Source organism: Culex quinquefasciatus, chromosome 3, assembly GCF_015732765.1.
Source record: "Culex quinquefasciatus strain JHB chromosome 3, VPISU_Cqui_1.0_pri_paternal, whole genome shotgun sequence".
In the NCBI taxonomy this organism is placed as follows: Eukaryota; Metazoa; Arthropoda; class Insecta; order Diptera; family Culicidae; genus Culex; species Culex quinquefasciatus.
The window spans coordinates 86,031,304-86,046,337 of record NC_051863.1 but is presented as its reverse complement, the minus strand read 5'-3'; the positions used below and the strand labels follow the sequence as shown (position 1 = coordinate 86,046,337).

Sequence of the window (15,034 nt, the reverse complement as noted above, 5' to 3'; positions counted from 1 at the left end):
CCCTTGAGGCCGGAACAGGAGGAATGGAGTAGCTCCAACAACTGAGGGCACTTTACGACTCACCTGCGTTTTGATTAATCATCGAGATGAACACCCGAAAAAACGAGTACAGGAAGTCGGCCAGTTCCTCCAGCCGAGCCAGATTTGAAAACTGGGGGAAAAAAATACACATAAATCCTCGCATAAATCTTTTATTTCATACTATCGAAAACGCAGCATTAATTTTTACTCACCAGTCCCATAATTTAGACAATCCGAGATTTCTTCCAAAAATAAAAGCACGCGAATGAAAATTGAACATGACTGAACAAGTTTCGGGCTTTCTTTTTTCTTAACACTTTGACGTTTAGTTCGCACATTTTTGACAAAAAATCAACAACAAAACCGTTTCGGCGAACTTCGGCGAAGTGTCATCGAGGTTCTGCCGTACACCAGCAGGTGTCGCCCTTGTGCAAAAATGGTCAAACGGAATTGAAACGGAGCCCAACCGGAGATTCCGTTTAGAAAATTTCGAAGCAATTTTCGAAGCGGAATGAACCCGTCAAGCGGAGAACTGTTTGATTGGGAAGGAGCGCGACGCGACGACAACCGGACCTGTTGGCAGCGTTGCCAATCCTCCACTGTTACAGACTTTTTTTATACATATATTCTCAAAACAAATACTTTTTTCTTATAGACATGATAATAATAATGCAATAGAAGTTTGTTATTTTTAATAATTCAAAAAACCATACCGTGCGATTTTCGTAGTACAGAACCCCGTACACAGTGATCATTTCATTCACATTGCTGGTTTGGGATTTGGCGAAAAGTATAATCAACAAAAACTTTAAATAAGATTTGTACCAGCCTTATGTAGCTATTTGTCCGATTTTTGGGTTCTTTGACTAAATTCGAAAAAAGACAAATTTCCTTGCCAATTTAAAAAAAAACAACATCTAATTATGCGGTTGAATACAAATGTTAATTGAACAAAAAAAAATCTACTACAGTCCAGACTTGATTATCCGAAGGCTTCGGACAAATTTCACTTCGAATAATCGAATCACGAAAAAAAATTTTTTGTTGATGCCTAATTTTTTATTGTCGAGCGTATGTCCCCTAAACTACGTTAAAGTGATTTAGAACTTTTAAATCCAATGCCAATATGGCAGCATTTTATTATTTAATAGGCAATTAACTATTCAATTTTGACTAAAATGGGGTCGCAGTACTCAAATTTGATGTTTAAAACAAGAAAAAGAAAAAAAACGAAAAAAAAGTTGTTCTTGATTCGATTATTCGAAGTCCCATACAAATCATCGGATAATCGAACTTCGGATAATCGAGGCTTCAGATAATCGAGTCTGGACTGTGATTGGGTCCTAAAATCAAGCTTAAATTTGTGATATTATTGTTCACAACGATAAGGCTTATTTTTCTAAGTACAATGATCCTTTGAACGACCGCAAAGGAATTAAAATGGATTTTTAATTCAATTTTTTTTCCTAGGGTTTACCTTATCCTACTAACAATGAATCCAAGACCTCCCTACAAACATTAGAGAGCCTGGATCTTATTAGAGAACGGACATCTCAAACCAAAAGTACCAATCGAAGCACGAGAACTGTCAAACGGAGGTACCAATCGAGCAAAATCCTTTGTCTTATGCTCGTTTGGTACCTCCGTTTGACAGTTCTCGTGCTTCGATTGGTACTTTTGGTTTGAGATGTCCGTTCTCTAATAAGATCCAGGCTCTCTAACAAACATCTATACCACCAAGGTGACGCAGGGATCCTTGCGCACTTTAGATAGGTGTTTACTAACATTCCTTCCGCTCCCCAAAGGATAGCTTAGACCCGGCAAGGACCCCCTTATGCCCTGGGTAGTATTACACACTCATCAAAAGATGAAGACATGGTATCTCCCGTGTTGGATGATTGTTCCGGATGAGATTCTAATACAAGCAGAACAAACAGTGGGATAAGCGTTGTGGAGCCATTCGTGGATAGGGCATCCTAAAATGCTAATGCTAATGATAATTATTTTTCGATTTTATGGGATATTTGTTCAAAAAAGTCACAGAATCGGTGCATTCATGTTGATATCGCTCAAACATCTTATGAATATGCCTTGGGGACTCTAACCAACTTTATTTGACCCAAATTTGACCTCCACCGAAAAAAATCGAACCAAATTTACCAGATTTCTAGCTTTCTTTGAAATTACCCCAAAATCCAAGCTGGAAACCCCGATACGACCGAAAGTAAATCTTTTCTTTGTACCATTTGTCATGAAATTACAGCAACACATTGCCCGGATACGAATTTGAGCATTAAACAATGCAAAACATGGATTATTTAATAAATGTGCTGTTTATTACCCAATAGGTTCCAAAAATATTTTATTCAATCCTCTGCCACATCACATTATTACATTTTAAAACATTTTAGAATCAATCACATTGTAGAGAACAGTTTTCTACACAAGTTCCATGAAAAAGTATCAGTTTTGGTTCAATATAAGCAGAGATATGCCCAATTTCCTGAAATAAATACACTGAAAGAAAGGCACATAGCAATATCACATGTTTCACACGTGAATCTGCCCCATACGACTTGGCATGTGAATGTCATGTGCAAATCACTTCGAAAGTTCTCATCTCGCGACGCGGTAAAATCAATAGAAAAACACATGAGCTTAACGTGTCGATACACTTGAAATTGCAATGATGCTCTTGTGAATGTTAAATGAAATTCCATTCAATTTCAAGTGATTTTTTGGTCGCAATAAAATTTATTTATTGCTTTTTTAAATTTATATATATATATTTTTAAATTTCATGCAATAAAACAAAAAAATAATCACGACACTGGTCTTCTTTGTTTTCTACAATTTTTAATGACGATGACGGTGCGGTGTGGATCCTGGCCACTTTTTGTCAACGTAAAAAAGCATCAATCCGCATAGGAGTAGCAGCCAGGATGGTTGTGTACTATGTGGCCATCGCGGGAATCAGCACTGGCGGAAACTGCTCGCAGAACTTGTCCCAGAATGTCTTTTTTCCTCGGCTGGCCGTATTTTTTCTAAAAATTTAATTCCGAAACTTTATGCCCTGGAAAAGTGATGAAATATCTATTTTATAAATTACCGGTACTATAAATAATGGTTTGTTAGTACCTACCATGATTTTTCCATTTCTACACATAATACAGATGGATTTTTATTGCAAAAAAGTATTTTAAACTTAGAGCTCAAACAATGAGCATTTACCTTTGTCGCCATCTTACTTTACGAAATCACCGATTTTTTCGACTTACAGCTTTCAAAACATAAACATATGATTCTAACGTGACTTCCCACTTCAAAACCAAAGGAAAGGTCGCTTGGAGCAAATCGAAGTTCAATTCATTTGAATCTCACGTGACTTTCATTTCAAAATCAATGGACAAGTCGATTGGGGCGAGTCGATGTGCAATTCATTTGCATCTCATGTGAACACCATGCGAAATGAGAATGAATTTGTTTTTGCGAGCGATCAGCTGGTTCTGAGTGATTTCCACATCCATCTCACATGAAAAGCATTTGAGAGTCAGAGGAAAAGCATGTGAAATTATCGTGTTGGTTTTTGGAGTAGCTCACGTGAAAAAGCATTTCATTTTGCTATGTTGGTTTCTTTCAGTGTAGTGCCTCTCTGCAAAATTTCTTAATTTAATTACCTTTCACATGATAGGCACTGCCTACTGAGTTTTGTAATGATGCATGAATAATAATTGAATAATTTTCAGGATGTTCGTCAAAACTTGTTATAATTTTTAGGTTTCAATCTGAGAGTAGAAGGGTAGTGGGTCTCGTGGCGCAGGGGTAGCGGCTTCGGCTGCCGATCCCGATGATGCTATGAGACGCGGGTTCGATTCCCGCCTTATCCACTGAGCTTCTATCGGATGGTGAAGTAAAACGTCGGTCCCGGTTTCTCCTGTCTCGTCAGAGGCGCTGGAGCAGAAATCCCACGTTAGAGGAAGGCCATGCCCCGGGGGGCGTAGTAGAGAGCCTGGATCTTATTAGAGAACGGACATCTCAAACCAAAAGTACCAATCGAAGCACGAGAACTGTCAAACGGAGGTACCAATCGAGCAAAATCCTTTGTCTTATGCTCGTTTGGTACCTCCGTTTGACAGTTCTCGTGCTTCGATTGGTACTTTTGGTTTGAGATGTCCGTTCTCTAAAAAGATCCAGGCTCTCTAGGGCGTAGTGCCAATAGTTTCGTTTTTTTGAAGGGTAGTCAGATCACTCATGGATCTCAAAATGTCAATAGTCTTGTTTATCTTTGAACATCTTAAAGATTAAAACCGATCATGCCCGGAGGACCACAATTCCGGAATTGTCCCTCCTCCGAAACATCCCCGGGGCCACCGGCACAATCTGGAGGGTGGTCAGACTTGATATTTTTATTCGAACACGAATTTTCTTGCAAAAAAAAACAGAAGAAGAATACAAACGTAAACATTCAAAAAGAAGACTCTATCCAGCCGTCCCGTCCCAGTCATGAGTTATTTACTAAAAGTAATTCATTGATTTAGCACGTAATGTGCCATGAGAAAACAACACCAGGTGGCCTAAGGGAGCGTTATTTGATTACGTAACGCATTTTTTTTTGGATTTTTGACCCCATTCGTAACAAATCGTAACAGATGAGCGATCCTCCATACCACCCTTGTAACGCGTAACACTAGGTCTTTTTGCAAATTTGTAATGTTGTGTTACGTAACATAATTTTTCATCACAACCCCCTCCCCCAATTTTCGTAACCCCCTAATTGCGTTACGTAATAAAAGAACAAATTAGGGTTTAGTTTCCTTTAATATTGTATGCCAAAGATGATTAATTTCAACATTTTCAGAAATTCAATATTCTTTCTTTACAAAAACTGCAATATCTCATCTCAGAGTTGATGAAATTTAAAGGTTGCTTGGACAAAAATCTTTGGCGGAAAATTTTCTACAAGATGCATGTATTTTTACAGATGAGGAAATTTTTGTGTTCAATACCGAGGGAAAAGAATGAAAAAAAAAATAAAGCAAAAACTCGTATTTTTCGAAATACCGGGAAAGTAAAAAACATGGTTTTAAAAGGACAAATCGATTTTCCATTTTTTCTAAGCAGATTTTTGAAGTTGTAGAAACGATTTTTCCGAAAGTTTTCATGTATGAGAGAGTTGATTCTAACATGATTATCTATCATTTGAGAATTGAGCACATTGATTTCCCCGACTTCGTGTTTTTGGGGACACGCTTTTCTCATACAATGTTACATGCTTTTGCTCACAAAGGCATTTTACCATCGGATTTTTTGCTGTGTATGTTCTGAAAAATCAACTATTGTCTCCTTGGAACTAGAGAGCCTGGAGCTTATTAGAGAACGGACATCTCAAGCTCCAGGCTCTCTACTTGGAACGGGTTGTCAATAAAGATACTTTCTGTCAAACGTGAACTCAATAAAACAGCCCTGTCGAAAAAAAACCCTACTATTCCTAAAACATAATCGGGTTTAGTCGGATGAATCGACTGACGAAATAACCGACTAATCGGTCGATGTTGCAACATACGCTTATGGAAATTTAACCCAGACGTGAGCCGACGTATCGGTATTCCCAATCAGCCAACTCGACCATACGAAGTTGGCCGATTTGTAGGTTGATTAAAAGGAATCCGGGTTTCTGCATTCTAATGGAACCGGCTGATTAATTAGCTGTCACAAAGAAATGGATTACTTACCTACAACGTTTCGGCAGCTAGTTGAGTGACCTAAAAATATAATTACGAACTAGAAATTATTGTTTTTTTTTCAGGACTTTCGGACAAAATTCCGAATGTTTTGTAACTAAAATTTATTGATTATTTTATAATTAAAACTTACCCCAAAAGATCTAGGTAAATACACCGATAGTCCATCGAAGCGCCAGGCCTTTTGCTGTGACTGCTAATTCAAAACTATGTTTTGGTTCACCACCTTCAAAACATTTTAATATCGACTTGAAACAATAAAATTTTCCTATTTTTCTTAAAAGTGGCTATTGAAACACTTAGAAAAACACTTACCAAACTTTGTACAAGCTACTTTTTCCTTCATGATTGAAAATTGCAGGAATTCCTGTTCAAGATAACGGAGAAAATATTTTGCCTAAGTCCATTTCGTAAATAACACTAAAACGTATTTCATTGGTCGATTATTTGACCAATTTAGTGTGTTTCCGTGCATTCCCGACTAAGGCCAATTTAATTTGTCGATTAGTAGATCGACTGAAATGTTGTCATCGACGCAATCCAATTAAGTAGGTTTACTGGTCGGTCGTTTTAGAAGACACCCGATTTCGTTAGCTGATTGCTCAGATTGAGAACTGTCAAACTTTTTACAGGGTGGATCTGGGGGGTCAAAATTGAGTCATACAAATTTAAGCATTTTTGTATGACCCAATGTCACCTCTGATAAGGATACGTCTTATTTTGATGTCTAATTTTCAACCACATCTCATCAAGATGCCCAAAATATTTATTCATTTAAGTTTGCACTTGTGTGTGCCACACTAATATTTCAATACTGTTCTTGTCATAATGTCCAGTAAAATAATAATGAAATACCGAACTGGGATTGTTCAAAGATTTGTGATAAGTTACCTTTGACATATGCTAGGCAAAAACTGACTCCCAAAATAATATCAAACTGACGATAGACATTATCCAGTTTTCTTCGTTCGCGCCTCAACTCGACGCTAAGAAAATTGGACATTTGACGCCGTTGTAGCTGTACGTACGAAAACCATTGTTTTACCAATCGCTGGTAATTCACACTTATTTCTTATAAATGATTAAAAATACAAAAAATCGGATGACCGAAATCTCAGAAAATTGCAAAAATGTATTAATTACAACATGATTGGCAAACTTTGGCAAACAGTGTTGTGTCTTTTTAATAAATTATCTATGTGCATTGCCCAAATAATCTATAGCGCCTAACATCGAAACGCTATTAATCTGAATTTGTTGCATTATCACACATTTCAAGTAACATTGATTTTATCTAGCATAATGTATGTATCTGATAAGTTTCGGTTGGTCTGCAATATTTACATGCTTTTCTATCAAGTATCTCAGGGGGTTTCACGCTTTTTACGTGTCGGCGGTGATTTATTTGCACTCTGCTTTGATATTCTCAACAGACAAAACTTTTTGCGTCATCATTGGCAGATGTTGTATTTTCTGTTCTGTTTCTGTTCTTCATAGATACGCAAGATAAAATAGCAATAACATATAATGTTTTAAAAATCTCATTTTTGCAATTCCGTCGTGAAACTACTTACTTTTCCTGTCATTCTTGATCGACGAAATAGCCTACTTTTCTGTACCAAAAATACCAGAATCGAATAACAACACTTTTCAAAATAAATGCTGAAAAGTTCTACTTTTCAGCCCTCAAATTGGTGCTGAAAAGTTGAACTTTTCCGCACTTGTTTCGAAAAGTAAAACTTTTCAACATTTTTTTTGATTTAAACGATTTATTGACAATATACATGAAAATTTGACATAAAATTTCACTCAGTGTGTGTTTTTGGAATTGCAAAAAATGTTGTATGGAACTCGTTGCAAAACTTGATTTTTTCAGCACTCTTCGTATTTATCCAACTCGGTGAACCTCGTTGAATAAATGTACGACTCGTGCTGAAAAAATCCTCTTTTTGCAACTTGTTGCATAAACTACTATTATGATTAATTAACCGAAAAAAATATGTTTATGACTTGATATACCGTCCTGCACCATAGGTTCGTTGGAGGACAGCTGAACGCTTGTTACAATGTGCTCGATCGCCATATTTTGAACAATAAAGGAAACAAAATTGCATTGATACATGACAGCCCAATGACAAACACTGTACGTCGAGTGACTTATAATGAGCTGTTTGAAAAAGTAAGTCAGAATACTAACTTTATGATCAAATTATAAAATTATAAAATAATCAAATTAAGGGAGAAATTCTAGAGTCTGTCACCGGCCGTTTAGAGGTGCCCCGATTTGGATGAAACTTTCAGCATTTGTTTGTCTATACATGAGATGAACGCATGCCGGATATGAGCCCTCTAAGCTAAAAGGAAGTGGTGTAAAATTAACATCGAAGTTGAGATTTAGACGAATTGGCCAAAAAGTGAATACCGTAGGCTTATATCCCATGGAATTCCCTTACATTTGACCTAAGGGAGTATGATTGTTGGAGGCTGTTGGAAAAAGATGCTGAGGTTAAAAATATTAGTTTTAAACAGTTATTTGTAAAAGCTACTAGAAAAAGTCAAACCAATCTCGAATCTGTATGGAAAATTTTGAAGTCCTTCAAAAACCATTCAAATGTCTTAAAAACAGTTGAATTTCAACAAGTTTTACGAGTTTTTTTTTTTGCCTCGAACTACAATGTAAGTTTTAACCCACATCGAAGAGGGCTCATATTTTGCATGACAATTTAACTCATTTATAGACACAAAAACGCTGAAAGTTTCATCCTCAATACGAGCTCTAGAACTCTACAATCTACAAAAAAACTACCTCCTAAATATTTGTCCCTAGGTTTCTCGATTGGCCGGTGGTTTACAAAAGCTGGGAGTAAAAAAAGGAGACCGCGTTGTGATATACATGCCACTTATTCCCGAAGCTATAATGGCAATGCTTGCAACCGTGAGATTAGGAGCTGTTCACTCGGTAGTGTTTGGAGGTGAACACTTGTGTTTCACAAAAAAAATGATTACATGGTAATACTGGTTGATATTTCAGGATTTGCTGCCAGTGAACTATGCACACGCATCGAGCATGCTGAACCTAAAGTTATTATTGCCGCCAATTGTGGTATCGAGCCCAACAAAATAATTCATTATCTTGATATTTTACATAACGCTCTGGAAATGTCCAAGTGGAAACCTCATAAGAATGTTATATTTCAAAGAGCCAACATTTTAATTTCTGAACTTGACTCCTATGTGGACGTGGCTTGGGAGAAAGTATTGGATGATCCTGTTGAATGTATTCCGGTTGAAGCCAATGATCCACTCTACATTTTATACACCTCTGGTACAACAGGTTTGTTTTTGTCTACTCCATAAATTTGATCTTGGAATAACACAGAATAATTACAGATAAGCCCAAAGGAATTCAACGTCCCACTGGAGGACACTTGGTGACATTGATGTTTACCATGAATCATATCTACGGAGTTCAGCCTGACGACGTATGGTGGAATGCAAGTGACCTTGGGTGGGTTGTTGGACACTCTTACATTTGCTACGGTCCTTTACTCTTCGGAGCTACAAGTGTGATGTACGAAGGCAAACCCGATCGTACACCAGATCCAGGACAATATTTCCGGATAATCGAGCAACATAAAGTCTCAGCGTTGTTCTCAGTTCCAACGTCATTCAGGGTTTTAAGACGAACTGACCCTGAAATAAAATACGGTCGGAAATATAGCTTAAATTCTCTGCGAACCATCTTCATCGCAGGAGAACATTGCGATATCGAAACGAAGGTATTGAATCATTATCGTTATTTTTTTAAGTCGTCTGTCGTGAAAATGGAAATGATCTCTTAAACGCCTTCAATCGTTTTTTTTTCTCAAGCAAATGAAACAAATTTCATTACACATATTTTTATTCATTACAGAGTTGGATTGAGAAGACCTTCAAGGTCCCTGTGATAAACAATTGGTGGCAAACGGAAACCGGATCAGCCATCACTGCAACATGCGTTGGTCTTGCACAGAGTCTTAATCCTCCACCATTTACAACTGGACTTCCGTTTTGTGGCTACGACAGTAAGTATATTACTTGGTAAACTTTGCGTTTCGTTACACCAGGGCAGAACGACCCTTCAATCCATGTACAGTAGTTGTTCGGTAACTGGGCTACTGTACTGCCCCTGATCGCATAAACGTCCCATATGCATTTTCTTCGTTTTTGAGTTATTGATGCAGTTTGGTTCAAAATCGTGTCCTCTTTCAGAAAAGCCTATAACATCCAGTACTTTAGAGCAGCACATGTCTTATGGTGAGAAACATTGGAAAGTGATAAACATTGAATAAAGAAGAAAATTGTGCACTGTGCACTAATTATCTTCTTTATTCAATGTTTATCACTTTCCAATGTTTCTCACCATGAGGCATGTGTTGCTCTAATTTAGACGGTTACCCTCCTTCTGGGTAAAAAAAACTCAAAAATTCTGTGATCCAGTACTTTGTTCTAGAAATCAGGAGGAAATCCAGTTTTTGCGCAAAAACTTAACACGTAGCCTTATGCGTGGAACAAATTCACATGCGTTTTTCTTAGCTTGCTGTTTTTTTTGCATATGGGATATTTATGCGAACATGGACAGTGTAGCCCAGTTAAAAAGGAGACAAACGTAAAAAACCAAAACAAACCGATATGGCCGAGGGGTTAATGGATGCAAAAATCTTGTTCAATAAAAAAAATCTTTTTTCAAACTTTTTGTAATTTCAAGCCACAATTAAAGAATAATAAAAAGTAAGCATTGTAAATACATTTGAGTAACTTTTATGTTTATATTTCATCAGGATAATATTATGCATCGGTGGTCCCCTCGTTATTTTTCGTTCAGCCCAGTTAGCGAGCAGCATTTGGTGACTGGGCTACTTTGTACTGCAGTTACCGAACAACTACTGTAGAACATTTGAAATTCAATCAAGAAGATTGTTGACCCAATTAATGTGACGTGTCCTATTGTGCTCATAAAAAATTTCAGATGAACACAATGCAAGTAACTAAACTATTTAATTTGCCGAATAATAGGGTATAGTGCGGAGACTTGATCCCTATCCTGTATCTCGTCAGCGTGAGAAAAAACAGCTTTGTTCTAGAAAGTTGTGTGAAATTTACTTAAACTCACTTTTTTCACTTTTTTTCTAAAAATTACTGTTGAAAACCTCCCTCTTTGTTCTTTGCATCGAAAACAATTATTTTTTTATACATAAATTGTTTGATAAACATATCAACTACAAAACCCTCACGCATATGCCGTTGAATTAGTCGTCCTACTATTTTTACAATCAATAGTTCAAAAAAGTGCCTTTAAGGAGACTTAATCCCTGCATTTTTCAACCACTGGAATCAATCTTAAGTTAAAATCGTTAAAATGATTTTTTTAGTTTGGGTTTAGTTTTTCGTACACGGATTCCTTTAGCACAGTTCACGGTGTGTTTTTTAAAACAAACTAACGATAAAAAATTCGGTATGCCTGATATTTAGCACGGTGAAAGAAGGGCTCTTTCCCGACATTTTGCGGGGTTTACCGAAATATTTCTGTCTAGAGCTACTTACCAACCAGCGTGTGTGTGTGTGTGTGTGTGTGTGTGTGTGTTTGTGTGTTTGTGTGTGGTCCAATCCAATACCTGCTAACCGGTAGCGAAATTATGGGAAAGTATAGTTTGTATCAGACTTTGTATATGCCGAATGCTGATACAATTTATCTTAGTCCCGGATATTAGGTGGTGATAGCCCTCGTGCTGCTTCTAACGACCCGTTTCAGAATGACAGAGCTCCTTGCGGTCCAATTCCGAGGTCGCTGGGCATTGTTCGGCCCCGCCTAAAGCGGTATACGCACTTCGGAAGGAACCGGTCAAGAAAAAAATCAAATGGGCAGCAGCGGCAGCGCAAGCAAGTCAGAGAGGGTGAAGAAAAGTCCCAAGATATCGCTCTCTCTCCTTTGTTATGCTGTTCGTAAAGCTGTTTCTTGACCCCTTTCCTTCCGATCAGCATACTAGCCTTAAACATAGAAGCAAGCTTCTGAAGGAAATTCGATCTATATTTAGACTTCCAATCCCCTCAGGTAAATCAGGGATCAGCGCGTATTTAAGGTGAAACGTGAAGGCAATCTTGACTTTATATGTATTAGTGCATTTTGATAGTGTTAGTTTGATGATCATCATCGATGACGTCACTGATGAATTAGTATTAGTGAATCCGTATAGTGGTAGTAGTGTACGCAAAAAATCTCGCTTCACATTTCAAAAGAGGTTTTGTAGAAATAAAAACATTCTGCAGTATCATTTGAAAGAGGCTAATTTTGTATGATGTTAAATTTCCATTATGGAATTCTTTACAAATCTTTTCGATTTTTTTTTAATGAATTAACCCTTTATTCGTTTGATGTTAATAACAATAATAATATTTTTCATTTATTTCACTTGTTTTGTAACTGTCATTTTCTGAAGCCAGCATGGACTAAAAAATAAACTTTTGGAGTGTTAACTGTGATCATTATTACAAAGTCGTAATCGCCCTGGCTGGTAAGGTCAACAGCAAATGCCTTGTCACTTCCGGTTAGTCCTGTGGATACGGGAGCTCGTTGTACCATCAGCTGCTGCTGCTACCTGTACGCTTCCATTCGTGGCCGATCGCACAGTTCGTCGAGGGCTTTGATGGTTTTGCGGGCACCTTGATCGTTGAACTCTTCGACGGTGAGAAGGCGTCGTTTGGGCGGGAATCGACGCCGGTGAAGGGAGCTGACTCTGGTCAGGAGGATTCGCGGGAAGTAGTAGCAGATGAAGAGGGCGATGCAGAATCCGGTGGTGGCCTCTCGGTAGGCGGATGAGAAGAAGATTGCGCCGATCGCGGCCAGTCGGAAGCGCCACTTGATGAGGTCCTTGCTGCGCTGGTTCTTTGGAGGACCCATCCGGTAGCACACGTCGAAGCTGATGAATCCGGTCACGAGGACGTACCAGAACACGTACACCTGGTACTTGACAAAGATCAGTCGCAAGTTGTCGAACAGCAAAGTAGAACCCGAGCGTCCATCCTCCCAGCATTACGCCGTACATCATCGGCTTCCGGGGGAAGATCTTGCTGGTCAAATAGACAACCACGGAAAGCTGGCGAAAATGCTCAAGAAAATCCCACAAATGTAGCAGAATAGTTTGACCGCCGACGAAAACACAAACACCCCCGCCGCAAGCAGGATAATCCGCCAATAGTCGATCCGGATCAGGTTCAAACCGAATCACGCACGCCTCGCCGGAAACGACCCCGATGCAGCTTTGATTGAACGGATCCAGCTTAATGACCTTCTTCCGGCTGTTGGACAGGAAGTTGAACGAAAGCAGACTCTGCTCCGTTTCGTGATGCGCCCGGACTTCCTCCGGGTTGCCGCCCTCGTACTGGCTAAAATCGTCATGGTCGCACTCAAAGTGCAAAATGATCGTCTGGAACAACCGCCCCAGCTGCTTGTCTTCCCCCGGTAGCAAAAGTACTCAATCCTGGCCGAAAAATCCGGTTCGGGTCAGGTAGGTCCGTGATGACGCTATCCGGCTCCAGATAGTGCACTAAAAATAGAACCACTTTCGTAACTCTTCAAAAAAAAAACTACAAAAATAAATCTAAACTCACCTCCCACTCCTTGAGTGGCCGCGCAGCAGTTGGGACAGGTGCCGGGTAGGAGCAATTGATGCCAAAAAGCACAGCGGAAGATGGGTTTGGTCAGCTCCGCCGAGAAGGAAGATTTTCTTCGTGGACGAATTTGAAGAATGAAAACAAACAGAGCTGTCAGTGCCAAAAGTGGCCGGGCCTGTCAGAGAAAAGTGTTGCCAAAATTCAAAGAGCTTCTAGCAAGCTTCCCTGCACCGTGCGGTACACGCGATTCACTTGTACCTCGGGTTTGCTTTGCGCCTGCTTTGTTCGGTTTACACCCGTACCCGACTCACACAAACCGAGGGTATTTTGGTTCATCGCACCACGACACTCTCGGTTCGCCGCGTCGGTTTTGTGTCTGGCACTCACCCATGGCATGAACCCGGTATATGAGCCAAGGTGCTTCACTCGTTACGAACCGAGGTACGTGCCGTGGTACGCGCTGGCGGTACAAAACGGGTTCAATACCACGACACGTACCACGGCACGCTGAGTTCATGCCATGAGTGAGTGCCAGACACAAAACCGATGGGGCGAGCCGAGAATGTCGTGGTGCGCTGGTACGATGTACCAAGATACCAATACACAAATGGGTTCAGGCACGTACCGAAGCTAGAAAACCAAACCCGCGGTGTGCGTTGGCACTGGCGCATGGGAAGCTTGGCTTTTAGCATTAACTTTTATTTTGAATTATTTTCCACTAATTTGTTTGGTTTTATACTCGTTATATGAATTTTTTATATACGAAAAAAAAATCATTAATTTTATAGACTTTTTACGACTTTTAGGAAGACAAAGTATTCACCAATATCAGTATCAAAATAATTAATTACCAAATACCGTAATACAATTTCTGGCAACACGATGTGATTGGAATCATGATGATTACCAATACTAATGTAACTGGTCGTGTCAAACAAGAGAAAAAATTGCTCGCGGAAATTTTCAACTCGCAAGTTTAGGAGGACGATTTTCGCGAAATTGTCCGTTTAGGTGAAATTTGTGGTGATCAGCAGACGCTCCTGGCTGCAGCACGTTTGGGGATCAACAATTTATTGAGGTAAAGTAAATAAAATTGACTTTTTTCGGTGGTGTTATTTTTGTATGGGAAATAGGCAAAATGTGTGGAAAAAATACCCGTTTTGTACGTGATTGCTTGTGTTTTTGATTCTCGCAACTGTTCTGGTAACGACGATTAATTTACATTATATGCTGCGTTCCACATTTGAGATTAACTATCGATTTTCTCAAAGGTACCAATTTTCCACTAGTTAAGGGGGAACAAAAAACCAATCATTTTAAAGGTGGAACAGGACAGTTCATCAACCATGTTTATTCGCCATATTTGATGATGGCACGTTACACCTTAATATGAGAAGACAACATGTTTCAACACTACGGATCAATTCACTGTTAGAGTGTAAACCTTCTGATGGCTGACTGCTTAGCGTTCTAGACCACCAATTCAAAGGTGTGAGTTCTGTTTTGTTTTGTTTTGTTTTGTTTGGAGGGAAAAGCCCGTTTGAGTGGATCGCCAACCGATGGGTCCTTCTCAAATAGGCACAAAACCTCTTTTTTTATTGTCAACAGATTTACAGTCCAAA

The 15,034-nt window shown here is 39.0% G+C and overlaps 2 protein-coding genes across 4 annotated transcripts in view; one reads left to right on the top strand and one right to left on the bottom strand.

Moving 5' to 3' along the window:
* Positions 1–15,034, top strand: part of LOC6045455 (acyl-CoA synthetase short-chain family member 3, mitochondrial) — a 65,398-nt gene that overhangs the window by 29,621 nt on the left and 20,743 nt on the right. For all 3 annotated transcript variants that reach the window (XM_038264702.1, XM_038264704.1, XM_038264703.1), the window contains exons 3-7: positions 7,797–7,941; positions 8,590–8,734; positions 8,794–9,096; positions 9,153–9,541; positions 9,676–9,826. In XM_038264702.1, coding sequence (XP_038120630.1) covers positions 7,797–7,941; positions 8,590–8,734; positions 8,794–9,096; positions 9,153–9,541; positions 9,676–9,826 — 1,133 coding nt within the window. The remainder of the gene's footprint in view (positions 1–7,796; positions 7,942–8,589; positions 8,735–8,793; positions 9,097–9,152; positions 9,542–9,675; positions 9,827–15,034) is intronic.
* LOC119770240 lies at positions 12,213–12,944 on the bottom strand. The gene has a single exon (XM_038264706.1). It carries the CDS (start codon positions 12,697–12,699, stop codon positions 12,394–12,396), a length of 306 nt encoding a protein of 101 aa, XP_038120634.1. The 5' UTR covers positions 12,700–12,944; the 3' UTR covers positions 12,213–12,393.